Source organism: Haliotis cracherodii, unplaced genomic scaffold (assembly GCF_022045235.1).
Source record: "Haliotis cracherodii isolate W230 unplaced genomic scaffold, xgHalCrac1.p SCAF_23, whole genome shotgun sequence".
NCBI lineage: Eukaryota > Metazoa > Mollusca > Gastropoda > Lepetellida > Haliotidae > Haliotis > Haliotis cracherodii.
Window position 1 is genome coordinate 6,268,465 of NW_027266279.1, and position 23,439 is coordinate 6,291,903.

Sequence of the window (23,439 nt, forward strand, 5' to 3'; positions counted from 1 at the left end):
ATGAAGACCACGATAGGATTTCTTGGATTTGCACTTGGTAAGTACAGCGAGTTGATGTTGCTTTTGTACCCAATGTATTTATACTGGATTGTTGTTATTGTTTAGTCCTATACTGGGATTTGGAATGTGAAAATATGTTCATTTTTAAGAGTGTGATATCGTTTGACTGACCTGTCAACAAGATCTGTCCTCGTAGGTTTCTCAAATGTCGTTAACATCAACAATCTGCTTTAGTTTTGAATTTCCTTCTGTATAACAAAGATGTAATGTCTGCTACAAGAAGTGGAATTGCCTGATCTACTCAGTTGTCATGAGTGAAAATTATCAGCGTTTGAAAGTCTAATCAAGTTTTCGCGTCATGCCGTCGTAATTTCTTACCGACAGCTTTACGTTTGAAAAGTAATTTTAGTTAAACAATGTCATGAAAATTGGCATTAAGAACACTTTGCCCCAAGAATCCACTTCCAGTCGTAATTAAAGGTCTTGCCTCAGCGATTACGATCTCCAAATGTTCGTGTTGTACATCTTTGAAGAAATAAGCTTCAAATAGGTTCAGAATGTTTATTACGACGTAATTACATTAAAACTAGGAATCCTTTCCCCCAGATTTACCACCAGCTCGGCAATGAGAACCTGTTTATCATGTTAGTGATCTTATTACTCTTAGTTATATTTGTTTTGGAATTAAAATGTTTGAAATTTGTTATCATAATATAATAAATTGAAAAATTATTGTAAATTGCCTGAGTGGAAATATTTTAGCCATTTTACACATTGACTGTGACATATACAGATTTTATGCCCGGATGCTGCTATATTATAGGCAAAGTTCATTCAAAAGTTTATGCCAGGCGGATGAAATACATTGATATATAAAATCACGGGATACCATAATTCTTTTAATATCTCCGGCCCTTGTGGTAGCCCAGTGGTTAAAGCGTTCGCTCGTCACGCCGAAGGCTGTGTTCGATTCCCCACATGGGTACAATGTGTGAAGCCCATTTCCGGTGTCTCCCGCCATGATATTCTGGAATATTGCTAAAAGCGGCGTAAGACCATTCTCACTCACTTTAATATGTCTCCTAGAATTATACTTGTTGTTTACATGTATTTCTTAGTCGTATACCTCGCATTTACTTATAAACAGTGACCAGTAGGGCTTGCTTAGCTGTGTGGGATTGATTACCGAGAATCTGAGCTTGTGTCAGGTATCTGAATGGTGAGATCAAAAGTATGCTAAACGCCTACTGAAATATAGAGAATATGGAATTCAACAGAAAATGTTATCATTACGTACAATCAAGATGAAAGTAGTATCGGACATGGGGGTACATGTGAGCTTAAGTGAATTTTCAGGGACATTCAAAGAATATAAAATGAAAAATATCTGGACAAAAGACAATCTTGGTTGTCATGTATTCTGGCGAACATATTTCAATATCCACGCTCATGTTCACGTGTTTGTTAATGTTCCCCTTCCCGTTTGTGATCTTGTCGTGGAATGGGTGGCCGCCATTCCCTCTGCAGAGTTTGGTCCCATGGGCGAGCCAGGATCCAATGATCTTGGGGCTGGTTTGCCACATTCCTCCTGATTTTGCTTTCTGACATCACAAATCTCTTGCTAATGAAGTGAGTGAGTTTTACGCCGCTTTTGGCAACACTCTAGCAATAACACGGTGGGGGACACCAGAAATGGGCTTCACACATAAACATCTCAGACCTGCATCACTTTGGGATTTCCATTCACATTTAGCTGACACATCGTGTTTTAAGCGAAATATCGTTCAAAGTTGCGTAAAAAACAATTTTGTAAGTCACTCACTAACTCAGTCGTGTTCATGGTCTCCTTGTCCAACAAAGCAACCACTGTGTCTCATTTTAAGACCTTTTTTGAGTATGTTGAAAAAGAAACATTTAAAAATAATCAAAAGTAAAAAACATGCTTTCTCATAGCTTATCCGATAATACCTACAACACGACACCCTTCCACCTTGAACGTACTACCGGGTTAAGTGGCCAGGGGCAACATCGTTGATCATGTTGATATCCTGCCCATGGGCATAATTACACACGTAATTAATAGGGAGTGAACAAATTGATTCACGCGATAGAGATGCCCTTCCCGAGGGTCGGTCATCGATACCCATATTTTGTAACACATCTTTTTGCTACTTGTAAAATGGTCAGATGTTGACATAAATATATTTTCCTGATGAAAACCCGGAATAGATTGCACAAACAATACTTAATTTACGACATAATGATTACAAGACATTCAAAATGAATCGGAAAAACACTTGACGATTTATAAGTAAAGTTATTTACTTTGGAATTAGCTTCGCCGGACAATACGAAAACACAGGATTAAATAAGGGAAAGAAATTACTAATGTCGTACTTTGCACCAACATACATATCTTCAAATATATCCGCGTATTTGATGTCATTTCTTATTATTTGTTTCGAGAAGAATTTGTCCAAGGAATATTCTGAGGAATGTCTTTTATTTGAGATATATTTTGCATCGGAATACAGTCTACTCACACGTTACATTGTTAACTTAACGAAATGTGCGGAATGCCGAAAATCGATCCATATAGTTCAGTGAGATCGAACTTTCAATTTTCGTAGGTGCTGATAAACCACAATGCTTGAAAACAAAAGACATTTTACGACTGTTTGCATGAGTTTTTTCTTTCATTTTATAAGAGAGATAAAACATTTTAGCTCGGATTTGGTTAAAAACTCTCGGAGTCCCTCATGTTACAGCTTCAACCAAACCCTCAGAGCGATTTATGTATTTAATACATCAGAACCAAGGACTTTGACTCAACAATGTGTGTCTTGTGTCCTACCATTGACATTGGTTTAGTCAATCCTTGAACAATCTAAAAAGAAGGGATATTTGAAACGAAATCAAACATGGCGGATGGTGTTTGGTCACCTGACATCCAAGGTTTGAATGAATGACAGATGTTTCTTTTTTTCACAAGCTGATACACTTTCACAACAATATTTTCTTTAACGTCAAGGAAAGCCCCACAGAAGGTGCTTTCAGTTATAAAATATCAAGTTATTTTTTAATTCAATTTCTTTTTCAGTCGCCATCTCCCTGGTGTCTGTCACACTGGCCCAGCAACAACCGCCCCAGGGCGGTCAGTGCATGCAGAGCTTTGACCAGCAACTCAGTCCACGGTGCTTTGACCCCAGGGGACTGGACTTCCAGGGGGTGTTGTTCCTCATCACCCAGAACGTGTCCGGGAGCCTACCCCCAGGGGAAACTGTCCCTTCCTATAGGCAGAAAGTGTGCAGGTATGTAACAACCCACGCTCTACAACAGATACATACCAATTAATATAGTGCTCAGATTGACCAGGAATCGTAAGGATTGGAAGCACGATTTTTTGTGAACCAAACTCGAAGATTTCTCTTCATATTTTCCCTGAATTCCAACCCACGAGAAAAGCAACTGTGAAGACACAAACCCATAATGTTCCATTCCGTTAGGTTCCTGATTTTGTCTCCAGGAAGGGACAAAAGAAACGCATGTTTCAACATGGAGCAATTGGAACAGATCCTTTTCTGATTACAATTTAAAGGGAGACCACCTCGGGTCAATTGACATCCCAAACACATGTTGTTGAAGCATCATCTATTTATCATGATGATGAATATCAAATTTAATGTTACTTGTAACCATAATAGCACAAATATTGTTTCTCAGTTTCACACATAGTACCAATAACATCGTTTAGAACTCGACAAGTGGGCAGTTCCTAAGTAAAAATACTGTGTAGCGAATCGCATATGATTTTGTATCAATTAAACAAGCATTGTTTCGCAAACACCTGTTGTCATCACTGCTTTTCAGTGATCCATACATATCATTTTCGCCGCTTTTTGCCCTTTTGCGTCCAAATCTATTTCGGTGGATAATCGAGACTGGTCATTTTCTGTCGTTTTTATATTTACCATTTACGATGCTAGATTTTGACATTATGGTTATACTGAAGCGTTTTGTTTGCAGACCCGCCGAGTTGGATTTTATAATTCCCTGCGTATTGCAACTGAAGGCACAGTTCACGAATGCTACATGTACTGCGGATGAGGTCACCATGATCGACACAAGCGGGAGATCACTACTGATGATCCTGGAACAACTGTGCATGGAGCGTAAGTAACGGACTCTTACGTGTTAATATTTCGGTCATAATTTGAATTTGTTTGTCATCCTTGGTTTGAAATCTTTCAAATCAAAATTTGATAGTGATTCATAAACACATACTCATGATATAGTCGGAATGGTACAGTCGACTCTGCTTTTGGCAGCCATTTCTTAGGAATATGGGAAAGGTTTTGTCAATTTATTTTTTGAATGTTATAGTGATTGAATTATATCTTATGCAACATCAAAATTATGTATTATAAATATGAACTTAGTATTTTCATATTTCAGTCAAACATTCAACACTAATATACAGTTTAATGTCCATGAAACGACATATATTTCAAATTTGACTGCATGTGAAGATCTAGGTTTGAACAGATCTTCAGCAACCCATGTTTGTCGAAAGAGGCGACTAACGGGATCGGGTGATCAGGTTGCTGATTTGGTTGATGCATGTCATCGTATCCAAATTGCTTGGTATCAATCACTGGATTATCTGGTCCATACTCGATTATTTACAGACCGCCGTCATACAGCTGGAATATTGCGGTGTTTGGCGTTAAACAACTACAAACAAAACAAAGTATGCTCACAAGTACATTGACTGACTGGTGTTTGAACTAATGAGAAATTAATATGTCCTGCTTCAGCTTGTGAACGGAACGCCATGCAGAGTCTGTCCCAGTGCTTCGTGTCAGCTCAGATCAACCCCGACAGATCCTTGAACACGTCCATGACAGGAGACAAGTTCTCCTTCATTGGCAACACCAGCGCCGACACAGAGCGTTTTTGCAAGTACGTATCTTTGACATCCGTCAAGACCCGGAAGTTCCAGGGTAGAATAGGTATTCAGCAACCCATGCTTGCCGTTAAAGGCGACTATTACTGTCCAAAAAAAGGCGACCAACGGGATCGGGTTGTCAGGCTCGCTGAATTGGTTGATACATATCATCGTATCCGATTTTTCGTGGGTCGATGCTCATGATGTCAATCACTGGATTGTCTGGTCAAGACTCGATTACTTACAGTCCGCCGTCATATAGCTGGAATATTGCTGAGTGCGGCGTTAAACAACAAACAAAACAAACAAGCACACATCCTTCAACATGATGATTTAATCTCTCCTGCCGACTCGGGAAGTAAAATAACAAACACAGTTTTGGGTTATGGAGGGTTGTGTTTAGCGTCGGATTACAGAGGGAGATGTCAATATATAGGGTTTGTTGAGATATTATTGACAGGTCTGTTTAGATATGGTTCGGATTATAGAGGGGCCGGTCCAGAGAGAATGTCAAATTATGCATATTTCAGATTAGAGAGAGTATATGAGTCAATGTTCTCAATATTCTTTCACCAAACACTCACACACTTCGATAAATATATCCATTGCACATAACGATAGGTACCAAAATGATAAGATCTGGTTGCTTGCTCTTTAAAATTGCGATTTATTCGAGTAAAGACTATGTTCAATGAATTTGTATTTCTCAGTGTGCGCGAGCAGTTATTTACGTGTCTGAGGCAAGTCGGACAGAGCTGCCCTACAACTCTACCCAGACTGTACGAAATGGGGATTGACATCGTTGCCATGCAGAGGACCGCCGATCTCCTGTGCCGAGAGAGAGAAAGTGAGTTGAATGTTTTATTATTAGCACAACGTCACCGGACCCGTGAAGATTCCGGGGTAGAATAGGTCTTCAGCAACCCATGCTTGCCGTGAAAGGCGACTATGCTTGTCGTAAGAGGCGACTAACGGCATCGGGTGGTCAGGCTCGCTGACTTGGTTGATGCATGTCATCGATCCCAATTGCATGGATCGATGCTCATGATATTAACCACTGGATTGTCTGGTCCAGACTCGATTATTTACAGACCGCCGTCATATCGCTGGGGTATTGCTGAGTGCGGCGTTAAACAACAAACAAACAAAACAACAACGTCACCGAATCAAACTCAAAACAAACATTCATTCACGAGGAACAATATCGATTATTGAGTAGGTTATTCTAATTTTCACACTTTGTCATTTAAGAAAAACAGCACAAAAATCGTATGAAAAACCATCAGAGAAAGGTGTCAGAAGTCAAAATATTGTTCAAACACCGTACGTGACATTATTGATTTGAGACGTCCTAAATATTGGCAATGATGCAATGTGACGTCATTTAGCTTGACCTGGCTAATCCGCATTCGAAATCGCTGACATACACTTGAACACAATATCGGAAAATAATTACACTCGATCTTGGCCTTGTAAGTTTTTAACTGACGTTGAATGTCACCGAGTAAGCCAATGAATTGATTTTAATGCCGCTTTGAACATTATTTCAAAATGCTGCGTGGCATTTAATTGTAATGGGAACCGTTTGAATCTCTTGAATATCCGTGAAATAACACCGCGAAAAAATAAAATAACGGTTTAGTGTATGAATCGAAGTGTATAGATTTACCCTTGCAAATATTTTTTTATCAATGTGCTAAATGTTTGGATGTTTGAGTGATTGTTAAAGTGAGTGTTCGAGTTGATTGAGCGAGTCTAAAGGTCTTACTCCGCTTAAAGCAGAAATTTTACAGCGGGAGACATCACGAATGGGCTTTGAACACTCGACAGCATTAAAGTTACATTTGTATGTGTGGAAATATCATCGCATGTTATGTGAAGCAAATACGATACATGTGTGACTTCATGTATAATGACCCTGAATGTCATCTGTGTTTTTCAGCCTATCTGGGGGCCTTCCAGTGTTTCTTCACCCGAAACCAAGGTATTGCGACATGCGCACAGCAGACCTTCACTCAGCTCAGAGAGGTTGTGATTGGTCGAATGGAAACAGGATCTGTGACTCCATCGCAATTTGTTGTCAGACTCTGCGGGTGAGTGTACATAGACATACATGACTAACAACTAACATACTCTCAATCTGAGGCTGTAACCTGATAGCTAGAATATTGAAATAGGCTGCAAATATATACGTTACCGTAATTTCCCTATAGCGTCCAAATTGCAATGAAATGACAAACCATTTCCATAATCCGACTTTATCATAAGCATGTGTACATATCAAATAGTGATGATACAGGTGTTTACAAAAATGTGAGCCTCCTCACAAGACATGCAAAGGCAAGTCAGAAACTTAACATAACCCAAATGCTTCTTACCCGTGCTCGTGGGTTTCACCGAAGTGGTAAACGTCTGAGACCTGCATCACTTCGGGCTTTCCTCCCACATTAAGCTGACACGCCGCGATATAACTGGAACACTTGTTAAAAGCGGCGTTAAGCCAAACTCACTCACTCAAACGGGTGGAGCGAGGGGGTTACAAATTCTGACCACACTTAAAAAATTGATTTGTGCGTGCCTAAAATAGACTGTCGGATATTTGTAAAAGAAATATTGTGTTCCTCGTGTTATATTTATACGTGTCTGGAAAGAATAATCTGAAAAAACAAAAACCGCTCTCTTTACATTTTCACTGCATTATGACCTCCCTTTTACAGAGTGCGACTGAACCAGGTGAACTGTGAGCTCCAAGCCTTTAGAGGAACATGTGATGCTTCCCAGACACATCTGAGGCACCAGGCCGAGTGCACCATTCTCCCCCAGCCTTGCCTCCAGGAGCCATCATTCCAGGCAGGACTCCGACAAATGTGCCAGGCTGCCACTACACCACCCACAATGCAGACCACGCCCAGACCAGCTGTCACTACCCCCGAGAAACCCCATATTGTCACTAAGGAAACTCAAGGTGTCAGCAGTGTAAAAGGCGGAAGTGCCGCCATTACGGTCTCGGGCATTCTCGTTTCGGCAGCCATGTTGTTTTCTGCGAGTCTATTTCGTTGAACACACGAATTTTCAAACAGGGTTTTAATTTATGTGTCTCAAAATGTATTACGTATCGAATAATACTGAAATGATAGTGTAGGAAAAAACCAACATCATGAAAATATGCTACGGACAGTGAAAATGATGATTGTGTTTATATATTGGTGTCGATTCAGTTTTCGTTTAACTATGATGTGAATATAAAGTTGTTCGTGCAAAACGTTCAACTGTATTTGTCCTGTGCTATCGTTATATCAACAAAATACATTATTTCCTAATTGAAATTATAACTATTAAGTAACGTTATCATCACAAAAGTGTATGAAGTTCCTTGCAGGCTGTGATCAGGGTAACGGCATGAAGACACCTGTCTGACTGATAGTCATGTTCATAGCTTTTTCATAAAAAAATATTAAAAAACGACTCGAGTTTAATTTAATACTTTTTAATAAGACAGCATTGATGGATAATTATTTGAGTGTCTACAACCATTTTAGCTGAACTAGCTGAAAAATTAAAGTTAAATTAATTTGTTTGTGTATTGTATATAGTAAAGAAGTTTGAATAAAGTGTATATATTCTCTTAAATATGTATTTCACTTAATTGTGTCGCGTTGTCTAGTCGTAGAGTGTCCGCCCGGAGAGCCCGGTCCGGGGTTTAATCCCAGGCCGCGTCATACCAAAAGACGTTAAAAGATTGTCCTTGTTGTTTCCCTGTCTGGCGCTCGGCATTAAGGGGCAAAAACAAGGACTGTTCGGCTCGGAGTCAGTATACTGTGTCTGAGTGGGGTATTCATGTTAAACTACGGCATGGTATCTCAGTGAGCTAGCACTATAAATCGGCATCAGTCCGGACTAGTACAAGCACACACACACACAAACACACACACGCACGCACGCACGCAGGAAACACCAGCTCTGTTGCCTTTTGTTTGAACAACGCCATGAACAATGATGACGTCTTCAAAATTACGTCAATGCCTTCATAAGTCGCCAATGCGTTTGCATTATAATGAAAACAGCTGCAACGAGCTAGAAAATCAGCAAGAAGCAACATTATAATGCTCAGTGAAAATTATTGACAATGTACAGGTACAGTAAAAATAAGCGTCAAAACCGTTTCCACAATGAAAAGAAATCTATGGTGAACGCAGAGTCCATTGTACGATTCCCGACTATATCAGAAACGTGTGAGTCTGGGATTCAACATACACACGCACACATGCAATTGCTAGTGCTAGAACGTCCACCCGGTATTCATGTTAAACTGCGGCATGGTATCTCAGTCAGCTAGCACTATAAATCGGTATCAGTCCGGACTAGTACAAGCACACACACACACACACACACACACACACACACACACACACACACACACACACACACACACACACACACACACACACACACACACACACACACGCACGCACGCACGCACACACGCACGCACACACACACACGCACACACACACACACACACGTGCGTGCACGTCGCTATATAAGTAAAATAATCTTGGACGCGACGTTAACCCAATTTCACCTCACCTCACCAATTGTGTGGCATCCTGCAATGTGAAGTCTAACTGACCGATGCTAAAGTCGCAGCTGAAGAAGTTGTTTATCTCAAGCTGTGTCGTCACAGGATGTAGAAAATCTTTCAGCATCGTCCTTGACCATTCATGGTACCCCCGAGGGATGCCTTCACGCAGGCCCTTATCATAGGAATGGGAGATCATGGGCTTCACCATATGGATAGCGCCTGAGGCTTATACCAGTTTCGACTTTCCCCTGACATCGACCTGACAGGGGAGGTGGGGAAGTCTATGGTTAAAGCGTTCGCTATTCACGTCGAAGGACCGGGTTTTTTCACCACATGGGTACAATGTGTGTAGCCCTATTCTATGATTTTGCTGGAAAATTGCTAAAAGTGTCGTAAAACCAAACTCACTAACTCACTCAAGTTGAGGCGTCACTGCACAACCGAACCATTGTTCATCGCAAAGTCCAACCCAACTAACTCACTTTCTAACGAAACATTGAGAGATCAACCACAGTCGTCCTGCATGACTGTATGACAATAACTGAGCACACAGTTGGATGTGAGTGACTGAGTTGATCTTAACGCCGCTTTGATCAATGTTTCAGTTGTACGGTATTTGAGTAAAGCCCAGATTTATGCAGGTTCCCTGTGGGAACGCCAACGAGCATCATGGTATTGACAGAACCATGGTCAAATCGAGTGAGTGAGTGAGTTGGGGTTAACGCCACTTTAAACGGTATTCCTCTTATATCACTGAGTGTCAGCTTAATGTGGGAGGAAAGCCCGAAGTGATGCAGGTCTCAGACGTTTACCACTTCGGTAGCACGGGTATGGTGCTGACAAACCTAGAAACATAATCGGGGCAAACCAGGATTCGAACCCACAATCATAGGTTTTTGGCGTGCCCAAGGGACGCAACTCTGTACAGCGAATCGCGGCGCCTTAGACGACTGGGCCACCCGTGCCTCCTTAGTCAAATCGAACCTGGTAGTCATGTGATCACATCGACGACCACTGGTGTGTATGGTATGCATAAGGGACGGCGCCATGGACGGCCATGGACGGCTTGGTCACCCGTAACCCCGGTTACCTATGATCATGTGAACAAAAAAACAGTTAAAATGCGGCAGTCAATGTTCAGTTGTGACCTTTTACAAAATATATATAACAAGAAACATAACTATCCAGCACCTCAGTTCTGGATCAGGACCCAGGATCCCGTTTCATGAAACTCCCATGAGCCTTTGCTCGTAACGGGAGGTAACGCGCGCCGTCACGAATGAAAATTCGCACCCCAGCGTCTGATGATTTTTCCTGTAATGATTTCCTTATTTTATCAGAGAATGGTGTGATGTCTTTGTGTAATACGTTTAGATCATTACCGTTAGTAATATTCTTGGGGTTATGAGACCCGAAATGTACGGGGTGTTCGCAAAACGGAGCTTGTTGAAGGAACCTATTTAACTGGTGTTGGTTTGTCAGGCTTGGTGACTTGGTCGTTTGCGTGTCAGCGGGCCCTATGGCGTGTATCCTTTGGCACGCTTTCACGTGAAAATATAGAAGTTACCTTACATTTCATCTTTGAAACAACTACATATTTGGTTATGTAATTATAGAAATATTATGCAAGCTGTGTAAGCTTGTCAATGATATTTCTTGAATTGTCAATATGATGATGGCACCTATCTGAAATAGCATTGGCCGATATTTCGCTATATCTAAGAGTAAAATACTTGTCACTTTATATGCACGGGTACTTCATTTGAACCTATAATTGACTATACTACTAGAGCAGTAAATATTCATTCAACGGAAATAAAAGTGTTAAAAGCAAAGTTCATTGTACAATTCCAACTGTATCGTGACCACGAATTTGTATTTATGAATCACTATTAAATAGTGATGATATCAGATGTTCTTGAAAAGATAAGCGTATCCTACCCCACCGGTAGCACCCGTCACAAACACATGCAAAGGCATTTAAATTACACACCTAAAACACGAAAACATGGTACAAAGCAAGATAGGGAATTGCATCACATTATCACTGATTATCACAAATTTGGAAAGGTACTCAAAATGTCTGCCATAAAACCCTTTGAAAGGTTGACAAAGGCCTTGATAGTTTTAACCCTGATCAAACACCTTTTGAGCAAGAGTCGTATGCCACTGTGAAAACATAGCCTTTTATTAGCATCACTCAGGGATCCCCCTCCACATTAAGCGCAATATAACTGAAATACAGATCAAAGAGGAGTTAAAATAAACCACTCACACACGCACTCAAATACCCACCCATACGCCCACCCACCCACTCTCTAACACAGTCCACTCACTGTTCACTCACATCTATACTTAAAGACCCATGCAATACCCATGTTCCCCAGGTTGTGAGACTAATATAGACTGAGCTACCGGTGGCCCAATTCTCACACTGCAAGACCGACACAATCAATTTATTTTACTTTTATGGTTTCAGCATATTTCCAAATGATTAATCGTAGAGATATATTCAATAAATTCACAAATCAACACATCTGACAGGCTGAATATGCTTTCCTCTCCGTCTCTGAGAGAGATTTGCTTTTTATGAACATAATTCACCCTTGGTGTCAAAACAATATCCTTTTTCAGCTTACTGTGCACTTCAATATAGACTTAGCAAATACCTAACAGTGGTCCCTAAAATGTATTGACGACTATTAATGCCTTTGTGAAATGTGTTTTCATACTTTCACGACAATAAGCTTCACAGTAGAGGGTGTAGCAGCAGTTTCTTGAGAACTTTACCATGGCTCGTGTGGCTGCTCTTGTCCTCTTGGTGGTCGTTCTGGCTCAGTTGGGTTCGTCCCAGGACGTCAACGCAAAAGAGGGTAAGTAAGATTGTTGTCGCCCAACATGTGTTTGTTTAAGGTAAGGTTATTAAGGTATGTGTGATTAATTCGTATTAATATTTGTATGTGTATGTAGGTGGGTGTGTCCACTAGTGTTTGATCTGGGTGTGTTAGGGAATGTGTGTGGGGAGAGAACTGTGTGTGTGGATGTGTGTGGATGAGTATGTGTGTGTATGTGGGTGTCTTTGTGCTTGTGGATGTGCTTGTGCTTGCGCGCGTGCGTGCGTGCGTGCGTGCGTGCGTGCGTGTGTGTGTGTGAGTTCGTCTTGGTGGGTGTCGGTGTTGATGTTAATATATTGTAGTATATTAAAATTTTTGTAAAAAATATCAAGTTCTACCATGGCCGTATTTGAATCGCAGTATTTGTATGACGCGGGAATGAACCTCTTGCTCCCCGAACAAAGGTTGTATTCATTACACCAAGGAGGCGGTTGTTTGTTTGTTTCTTTCTTTCTTTCGCCACAGTCAGCAATATTCCAGCTATGACGTCGGCCTGTAAATAATCGATTCTGGACACGACAATCCAGTGATCATGAGCATCGATCATGAGCATCGAAAATAAGAATAACTATTTATGTAGCTCATTAGTGATAAACGTTTTATTTCAGGAGACAAAGATGAGAAAAAACTTGCTTCATCACAAAAGAAACTACAAGAGCAAATGAAAGGGGGAACAAAAAAGTTGGAAAAATGTATGCTACTACTTCCTCCTACATCATTTACATAAGTGTGTTGTCCGCATACTTTACAACCATGACAACCATGAAAACCATGACAATCCTGACCATGACAACCATGACAACCATGACGACCATGACAACTATGACGAACATGATAGACATGACAACCACGACAGCCATGACAACCATGAACATGACAGCCCTGACAACCATGACAATCCTGACCATGACAACCATGACAACCATGACGACCATGACAACCATGACAACTATGACGAACATGATAGACATGACAACCACGACAGCCATGACAACCATGACAACCATGACCATGACAGCCCTGACAACCATGATAATATTGACCATGACAACCATGACGACAATGACAGCCATGACAACCATGACGACCATGACAGCCATGACAACCATGACAACCACAACAGCCCTGACAACCATGACAACCATGACAGACATGACAATCCTGACAATCGTGATAATATTGACAACCATGACAATCCTGACCATGACAACCATGACGAACATGACGAACATGACAGACATGACAACCATGACAACCATTACAACCATGACAACCATGACGACCATGCCAGCCATGACAACCATGACAAACATGACAACCATGACAACCATGACAATCCTGACCATGACGAACATGGCAGACGTGACAACCATGGCAGCCCAGACAACCATGACAACCTTGACAACCATAACAACAATGACGACCATGACGATCATGCCAGCCATGCTAGCCATGACAACCAGGACAACCATGACACTCATGACAACCATGATACACAAAAGCTTCCTGTTTTACACATGGTACGCCTTTAAGTTCTTGGATGAACGGCGAAATACTTTGAAACAGCATTCTAGTCACGGCGTGGCAAGTTCGAGGAGAGCATGACTATAGTATGACGTGAGTCGTCGACGTTTACCACTTTGGTAAAACCCCAAAGCACGGGAATGATTCTTATTGACCAATGGACATTTGTTGCACGAACAACAACCTTGACCATAACTTGTAAGTAAATACACTACTCTTCGAAAGAAACATCCCCTAAATGGCATGTACCGACCAAATCGCGGCGCAAATGCAAACGGAGAGCAACCGGAACGCGACTGGGCCGCGATAATATCAGACCATGAAGCCACCACACATGAGAAGCTACAGTTCAAAATGTGCAAACAAAAGCGACAAAACCTTGTTATTAAATAGCGATAGAAACAATACCTGTCAACACCTTCTCTTATGTTCGATAAATATAGAATACTAAACGAGCTCCCGTGTAATACCAATTTTATGAAACGAGTGAATAGTTCTGGAATCTGACGAGCGAAAGCGAGTCAGATACCACAGCTATTCACGAGTTTCATAAAATTGGTTTTACACGGGAGCGAGTTTAGTATTTTATTTATTACTTGCTATTTATAACGTTTTTAGAATTATACTGTTGAGTGTAAACAGGCTGACACCTACACGATCCACGGCATAATCCAACTGAGTTTAACACAGTAATACTTCAAATACGTCAAAAGTTGAAACGTATGACTTTAATACCATCCAACGGTCCACCTTTAGAATTCAGGCGTCCGTTCCACAAAATTATCGTAGCGTTAAGGTTATCGCAACTCATATACTTTAACTTAGACCGACTGTCGTTGCGCTACCGTACGATCGCCTTGTGGAACGGGGCCTTGCACCTCAAAGTTTACAATGACGTCACAATACCGATGACGTAATTTGTGGATTTGTGTTGCAAGATCCTTCGGCGAAACAATGCCATGTGACGTCAACCTAGCAACAAGGTTGCTGGGGTCATCGAGTGTGCATAAGCTCCTCTCATTGATCTATCATCTCCACACGCAATGTCGTTGAATAAGCCAAGGGATGTTGAGAGCTTTCAATATTTGTTCGTGAAACGTGTTCCGAGAGTACATAAGCACGCGTTTTGGTATTACACAATGTGTAATACAGCTGTATGTTTATTAAACGGGTGATCTCTTCACGGGCAAGTAATAAGACTTGATACATTATGCTCCCAAATACTAGAGTAATCTTTAATGACCGTATCCTCACAAGATGACATCCATCCGACGCGCAACCGGAAAGAGACCTCAACGCGATCATATCAAATCGTGATAGAGACTTGAAAAATACAACATCGTGTCCTGTCCGTATCCTGACCAATCGACTCATGTCCTGAAATACTTTGCAAGGGTCTTGATCCAAGTAACATTTGTTTCGACTAGCACTGTGTTTGGCCCAGTGGCAAATGTGTATTTATTATGCATATATAAATATTAAGAAGTAATTGTCAACCCAGTTGAGTTAACTGATTCGACTGTTTTAAATTATGATGAAATAATTCAGTCATGTTTGAGAATGAAACCATTTTTGTCCACCAACTTAGCCATCTGTTCTGGTCCTAACTTATGTCAGGGCTGGATCATCCTTGTCATATATATGTACGATTTCTTTGTTGTAGAATGTGCTATTAATGTGCTATTATGCCTTTAACGCGGTGTGGAGGAGCTTTCTTATATGCTATTTCTTATTTGCAGTTAAGACTCTTCAAGGTGGAATGAAAGCCTTAGGGAAAAGCCAAAAGAATATGACTAAACGTGCTGATAAGTTGGAAAACAAGCTTAAAGGTGAGTTACTTTTTTCCAAATCATTCAAAAATGTCATGAACCACGCAGTGCTAATTAAATTGAAAGCATTGTGAATCAGAGGTGGTTTGTTCTATGAAAACAAAGTCTATGAAACAAATCATCGTTACACAAACTGCTTTATTTATATAGCAGTGCTATTTAAATGGAAAGCATTGTGAAACAGAAACAAACAGGTACAAAACAGTACAAAAGAATTATCATGTACACAAAAAAATATTAATATGTGACACGAAGACAGAATGTCATGTATGGATATATGATATCTTTTCTGTTTTGTGTTTTCGTACTGCTTTAAATATTTCATCGATAAATCTCGATAGGATCTTAAGATCCCAGCGTTTGTGACAGTAACCTCTTAAATGTATACAAATTAGATCATTTATTCCGATCAGCAAGTGGTAAGTGTACAAGTCTATGTTTCAATAGAGCCTGGCATCTGAACAGTTGATGAAATTCGTCTGCAACTGAAAGGGAGTTGCACAGTTGAAAAACATGATCTTCTTTCTTTACATTTTTCCAAAGACCGGTTTCAATTGGTAAATTATGGTTGCCTGTGCTGAACTTTAAGATTGGAATATACATATTTGTGTCATTTAAAGATAGCTTTCAAATTTTGGTTTTTCTGTCAGATACTGACAAATGTAACCTTTACTTCTCAATGCCATGTTGCATCTCCATTCTTGAACGAATTGTTCCTGTTGTACCTCGCCTACAATAGCAACCAGCCATGTGGTAATACACGTAACAGGGTTGTAGAATATGTGTGTTAGTCTACAGTTATTTGATAAAGTTTTAATCATGATTCCGTTTAAAAGGGTGATAAATCATCTGTGAAAGTTTCTTTTCACACAGAGTTTTTACGATGTTCTTACATGATTTTATTTCACGTTTTGAGATAGTTATGTGTAGAGGTTCCCTGCATACTTCCCGATAAACCATACAATTTGGAGTTAATGCTTTTTAGCCAGAACCAAATATTAGAAATTTAAAAAGAGCTCGCTCAGTAATATGTAATTTTCGTATCCCCATATTTCTGAACCATATAACAAGACAGGTGATACCATAGAATTAAAATAAGGCAATCGAGAGGAAAATAAATATTTCCTGCTCTCTAAAGGAGACAGTATATGGCTTTACTGGCATTAGAGGCAATATATTTATTTGCACTTAGCATCCTTCGATTTCTATGGAATGTTATGCCCAGGAAAACATAGCTATCTACTATCTCCAGATGTTTTCCACCAAACACAAACTGGGGTTTACTTCGTTAAGCAGGGCCACTGACAAACATAATATTTTTGTTTTCCAAATGTTAACATCTGATTTCCATTAAGTGCAGAATATTCTACACGAATCAAGGGTTTTCTGAAAATTGGTGGGGCATATACTTAATAAGACTGTATCATCACCACACGTAATACATAAATTGTAAAAATAAGGTTGCATCATCCTCAGGATCGTAATCAACATTAACATCGTGACTCTTGTGTTCCAATAGAGATTGCTCCAGGTCATCCATATACAATGAAAATAGTAATAAGGATAAACTTTCTCCTTGTCTAACTCCCTAAAGGCTTGCGAAAACTCGGACATTTCATCAATTGTATTCATGATTAGTTTATATCTTTTACTGTTCATAAAATGTAAAAAATACTCTTATTCTTGTTAAGATCGTTCCAAACTTCACGTGGACTATGTTTTCGAGTGGCTCTAAATATATTGGACAAATCGCTTCTTTGTTTCTTTGTATGTTTGTGTGAGCATTTCCTATATCCCTCGGAAAAGCTTTGAATTTTAAGTTTTCTTAAATTTCTTTTGGGCCTAGAAGTAATTCCTTGTTTTTTACATTCGTGACCGAACCAAGGTTTTTGCTTTCCTTTTGTTGGAGCTTCCGCATCACGGCAGTAACAACGTCTCCCTCCGAATGTTGCACGTGCAGCGTCGACAAGCATATGTGTGATTTCGTTTGCTATCTCATTCATGGTGACTCCCAAACGCGATGACCTTGCTAGTTAGACAAGACACGGTTTCTTCAGATATATCAAAACATATCTGGCTTTTAGTATTCTCAAAAGGTTAGGGCTTAAGTTCACAACCCGAGTTATTTTCCCCATTTCTGTCGTGCGGTTTTGATTTTCTGAACATTTTGATTGATCTTGAGAAATTCTTATTGGGCAGTGTACATCTGAAAAGAGTGAGCAGCAACTTTTGATTTCAAAGTCTTTAAATAAAGGCACATTGTCGATGAGATAACACGTTGCCTCTCATCGGGTGGTGATCGGGCTGGAGTTTGGTTGGGGTGGGATTGGTTGCATACGCGTTGGTAAAACCATTCTTTGGTTAAACCAGCTCATCATCGTAGCGAATTTGGGTTGAGACCCTTGAGTAGGGTAGTGAACTGCCTCTTGATTACTGTTTTATCAACAGATAACTCCGGGGTAGAATAGATCTTCAGCAACCCATACTTGCCGTAAAAGGCGACTATGCTTGCCGTAAGAGGCGACTAACGGGACCAGGTGGTCAGGCTCGCTAACATGGTTGATGCTTGTCATGTATCCCAATTTCGTGAACCGATGCTTATGATATCAATCACTAGATTGTCTGGCTCAGACTCGATTATTTACACACCGCCGTTATATTGCTTGAATACTGTTAAACACCAAAGAAACAAACAAGCAAAATCGTAAACATCTTTGTTTGTTCGTTGTTTAACGCCGCACCCACCAATGTTCCAGCTATACGAGAGCGGCCTGTAAATAGTCAGAATCCGTCAACCATTGATAGATATAATGACATGGAACCAACCAAGTCACCAAGCCTCACCACCCAATCTTATTAGTCACCTTGTATGACAAACATGAGTTACTGGGGGCATATCTCGACCAGGGTCAATGTGCAATTAGATCCGATCTGTGTGACCCCTGATAACAGTAAAACTCTGTCTCAATGTAATTCGACTCTTGTAATTTGATTTATTACTTAAGTAAGATTTTGTAAAGCTATGATCCAAGCAGAATGTTAATTGTTGTTTATGGACAGATTTTATTCGTTTATCAATTCGGACGTGTAACATAGTCAGAGATAAATGATACAAATGCGTGAGAAATAATAAAGCTTCTATGGCTAAATAAAGAATTCTTTAGTGGGAATAAGTAATGAATGATAACACTTCTATCGTATACCATTCCATATCGCACGGTACTGTAGAGCATTAATCTTTATATAGTTTATCTTCGTCACTTAGGTTAATGGTGTTTGATAAATGGATGAAAATGAACTGTGACTCTGTGCATATCCATTTATATATCAATTGCTTAGAAATGGACAATAAGATTAATATAAGTTGCAAAGTTCGCCAAGAATAAATACAATTCAAATCTGAAAGAATTTTGTTTCGCCACGATCGTCTAACATCGGGAATGCGCGAGGATAAATTATGCCAGGGTTAATGACATTTTTCTGGATCTAAACTTACCCACGAGTAGGTGTAGAAAGAAAATAATAAAAAGCACGCTGCGTCTTCCTTTACGTGTTGCACATATATTGACACATTTGGAGTCAGGCGCATTATGAACCAAAATTCGTGAAAACAATAGTTATGCCTCAGACTGCAGCCAAATAATGAAATTGCTTGCTAGAAAATTAATATTGTTGCAAAGTAGTTTTCTGTTTAAGAATTCAGGCTCATGGTTTTAAATATTTTAATATGGTTTTGTAGCTGTAGCTGAACAATTATCCCCCACATCCCCACATTTCTCTTGTCCCCCGCTGTGATATGGCTGGAACATGCATACTCACTCGATCACTCTATGCGGCTTAATGTGAAATGTCAATTTGACATTTCAAATATAGCTCGACACATTAACACTTATTTGATTTTGACAGTAGTACGTGTACATGTATTGAGTAAAATTACATTTGCCACAAATCCATTGCCGCTAACCAGATTCCCTTGGACTTGGGCTTTATGTACAGAATTTCAGTGTCGATCGGTATACTGTCGACCAAGGGTTCATCAGGATTCTAAAATTTTACAATCAGTCCACACATTCAATACTTAATTGTATCTTGACATGATCAGTAAAATGTAAAATGTTTAGAGGTATTTACACCCCCATATTTACGTCTTTCCCCATTATGATTCCATTTAAAAAGAAATATAGAAAATAGAAACATTTTGTGAATGAAGATGTATTGCTCCGGCTTGCAATTGTTTACCGATCCATATTCTTTTTGAATAAAGTTATGTTTAAATCATTATGAAATATGACCTCATTTACTTCAATAAATGATGACATGAGTAATTATAATCAAGGCATCCTGGATTATGCAGTTGAGTGAATATGGTTTAACACCGCTTTTAGAAATATTCCAGCAACATCACCGAAGGGACACCAGCAATGAGCTTCACACCACATTGTCCATGTTGATGGTACCCTGATCGAGAACGACCATATCAGACGGGCTATGACGTATATATCAACGGCCTACATATTACATAATTTAGGGAGATGGATTAATGTCTAAACGTATACAATTTTACAAGATACTATCTAATTTATTCTTGGAAATTCAATATTTCATCTTCAATACTTCACAGGATTGTAAACACAACGTTAATCCATCACCAAAAGAAAATATCGCCTGGAAACTGAAACATAAATTTACGTAAATTTGCTTAAACTGGTTAACAAGCCATATTTAAGTTTGACTTGTTATATTTACAATTGTTTATGCTTGTGAAAACGATATTTAGATACATTTAGGTGTAAGTAAAGATGTACATTTATTCCTGTGCATCACCCGTGTTCCTTCTTCGTTATTGTTGTGATTTGAATGTTAAAACTCGGCTTGTACCTGTTGAGTTTCCAAACTGAAAATCATCCTCTTCACCTTCTTCCAGGTATTTCCAGAGCGGCAAAGATAAAAGGTAGGTTTATGGCAGAAGAATAACAAGCAACACAACCAGGCAATGATATAGACTAAGAGCCCCATTCACATGCCTTCTGACATGGGGATGGGGGGTCTTGCCTGCTTCATTTTGTGATTTATTGCACTTGGAAGTACTTGTACATAGATGAATTAAGAGAATAAAAGGAAAAGCACAGTGAATACACACACACACACGTGCAAGGTGTAGACTCGGTGTACAGAGGTATGATTTGTGTGTATTGTAGATGCATTTGATATAGATATTTCACTGTGTCAGCTTAGGGTATTCAGTGTGTGCATCGTATTTTAATTTCAACATAGGGTATGCGGTATGTGTATTGCAGAAACATTTCACTGTGTGTATGGTAGATGCAGTTCAATGTTGGATATTCACTGTTTATACTGGAGATAGATTTATACACTGTTTGCATTGCATGTAGATTAATTTTAACATAGGGTATTCGGTATGTGAATTGCAGACACTTTTCAACATTGGGTATTCAGTGAGATATTAATTTGTAGATGCATTTCAGCATAGGGCATTCGGTGTGTATATTGTAGATTAATGTCAACATGGGGTATTCTATCTGTGTGTGTATTGTGAATTAATTTTAACATAGGGTATTCAGTGTGTGTATTGTACATTAATTAAGGATGAGTTTTATTCCGCACTAAAAGGCCTCAGGCCCACAGTACAATTCTGTTTTCGAGAATGGTTGCAGATATGTTTAACGGGTCATATTCTAATTAACATAGCGTGACAAATGAACATTGATAGTTTTATACGGGTATCTTTATCAGTTGTCGCCATAATCGATATAAATTTTTGTTCAGTGGGATGTACATAAAAAGGCATTTCTATATATTTACTTCTTAGATGGTCGAATTTTAGACAGACTAACAGTATATCTTTTTCAACAATGGGTATTCAATGTGTGTATTGTAGATGCATGTCAACAAAGGACATTCGGTGTGTGTATTGTAGATTAATTCAAACAAATCGTATTCAGTGTGTGTATTGTAGATACATTTTAACATAGGGTATTCACTGCGTGTATTGTAGATACATTTCAACATGGGGTATTCACTGTGTGTATTGTAGATACATTTCAACATGGGGTATTCAATGTGTGTATTGTAGATACATTTCAACATAGGGTATTCACTGTGTGTATTGTAGATACATTTCAACATAGGGTATTTACTGTGTGTATTGTAGATACATTTCAACATAGGGTATTCACTGTGTGTATTGTAGATACATTTCAACATAGGGTATTCACTGTGTGTATTGTAGATACATTTCAACATAGGGTATTCACTGTGTGTATTGTAGATACATTTCAACATAGGGTATTCACTGTGTGTATTGTAGATACATTTCAACATAGGACATTCACTGTGTGTATTGTAGATACATTTCAACATAGGGTATTCACTGTGTGTATTGTAGATACATTTCAACATAGGGTATTTACTGTGTGTATTGTAGATACATTTCAACATAGGGTATTCACTGTGTGTATTGTAGATACATTTCAACATAGGGTATTCACTGTGTGTATTGTAGATACATTTCAACATAGGGTATTCACTGTGTGTATTGTAGATACATTTCAACATAGGGTATTCACTGTGTGTATTGTAGATGCATTTCAACATAGGACATTCACTGTGTGTATTGTAGATACATTTCAACATAGGGTATTCACTGTGTGTATTGTAGATGCATTTCAACATAGGGTATTCACTGTGTGTATTGTAGACTACTTTCACCAAATCGTGTGTGTATTGTAGGATGCAGTTCAATGTTGAATATTCACTGTATGTACTGTAGATACATTTATACATAGAGGTATGCACTGTGTGCATTGCAGGTATGTTTAGACATAGATTTGTACACTGTTCGTATAGTAGATGGACGTTTTAGTTTAGTTTAAACATATTTTATTCTCATGAAAAAGGGATTGACCACAAGTTATCACAACTTAGAGCGCCCCCTCCCATAGATTTACATGTATGCTTATTTACAGTTACTAAATTAAATGTCAGAAAGGAAAGAAAAGAGATAGAGAAACCTATATACATTCACATTGCTCACTCATGCTCGATGGATGTTTTATAACGAGGGTTACACTGTGACAATGTGCATGTTGTTCTTATTTACTCTTTGTCTTTAATACTATTATAGGATTCAATCTGGCACGTTAGCCATCATTACATATTCAACACTTTAGTTGATTTCTTTGATTTAATTAAAAATGGATAATATATTTCGAACATTGATGATGAGGTGTTTTGGTATGTATTATTTTCATCCGTTTGTTAAAGAACTAAAGAAAGCCACCATTGCAAAAGAAAGCGCCACGTCTGAAGCCACCTCTATTCTTGGGGTCAGGATAAAAGGAAAACTATTGGCAAAGGACAAAGCTGCTCAAGCAAGACAGGCCAAGCCAAAATCTGCGAAAGCTAAAGGCACAACTGTTCCTCATACAGGTAAAGCAAAAACTGTCGTATGCTATCTGAATGTGCTAGCAATATTCATATGGCATTAGTCTGGGCTGGTCAAAGCACATTCACACAGACACACACACAGTTGTGGGGATAACGAGGAAGTCATTAGAGGTGACTAAATGCATCAGGTGAATTCGACATACTAAGCAGCCTATAATGGTAACGTTAAACAGCGTCACAAACGCAGTATTGGCA

General features: G+C 39.3%; 2 protein-coding genes across 2 annotated transcripts in view; both read left to right on the forward strand.

Moving 5' to 3' along the window:
* Window positions 1-8,008, forward strand: LOC139471543 (uncharacterized). Its single transcript, XM_071253920.1, has 7 exons — window positions 1-37; window positions 3,101-3,311; window positions 4,027-4,172; window positions 4,818-4,962; window positions 5,659-5,795; window positions 6,891-7,041; window positions 7,666-8,008. The coding sequence occupies exons 1-7, from the start codon at window positions 1-3 to the stop codon at window positions 8,006-8,008; spliced, it is 1,170 nt and encodes a 389-aa protein (XP_071110021.1).
* Window positions 8,009-12,321: 4,313 nt separating this feature from the next.
* LOC139471967 (eukaryotic translation initiation factor 5B-like) overlaps window positions 12,322-23,439 on the forward strand; it is a 36,825-nt gene continuing 25,707 nt past the window's right edge. The window contains exons 1-5 of the mRNA XM_071254474.1: window positions 12,322-12,403; window positions 13,033-13,116; window positions 15,688-15,777; window positions 20,702-20,728; window positions 23,062-23,226. Of these exons, the coding sequence (XP_071110575.1) occupies window positions 12,322-12,403; window positions 13,033-13,116; window positions 15,688-15,777; window positions 20,702-20,728; window positions 23,062-23,226 (448 nt within the window). The remainder of the gene's footprint in view (window positions 12,404-13,032; window positions 13,117-15,687; window positions 15,778-20,701; window positions 20,729-23,061; window positions 23,227-23,439) is intronic.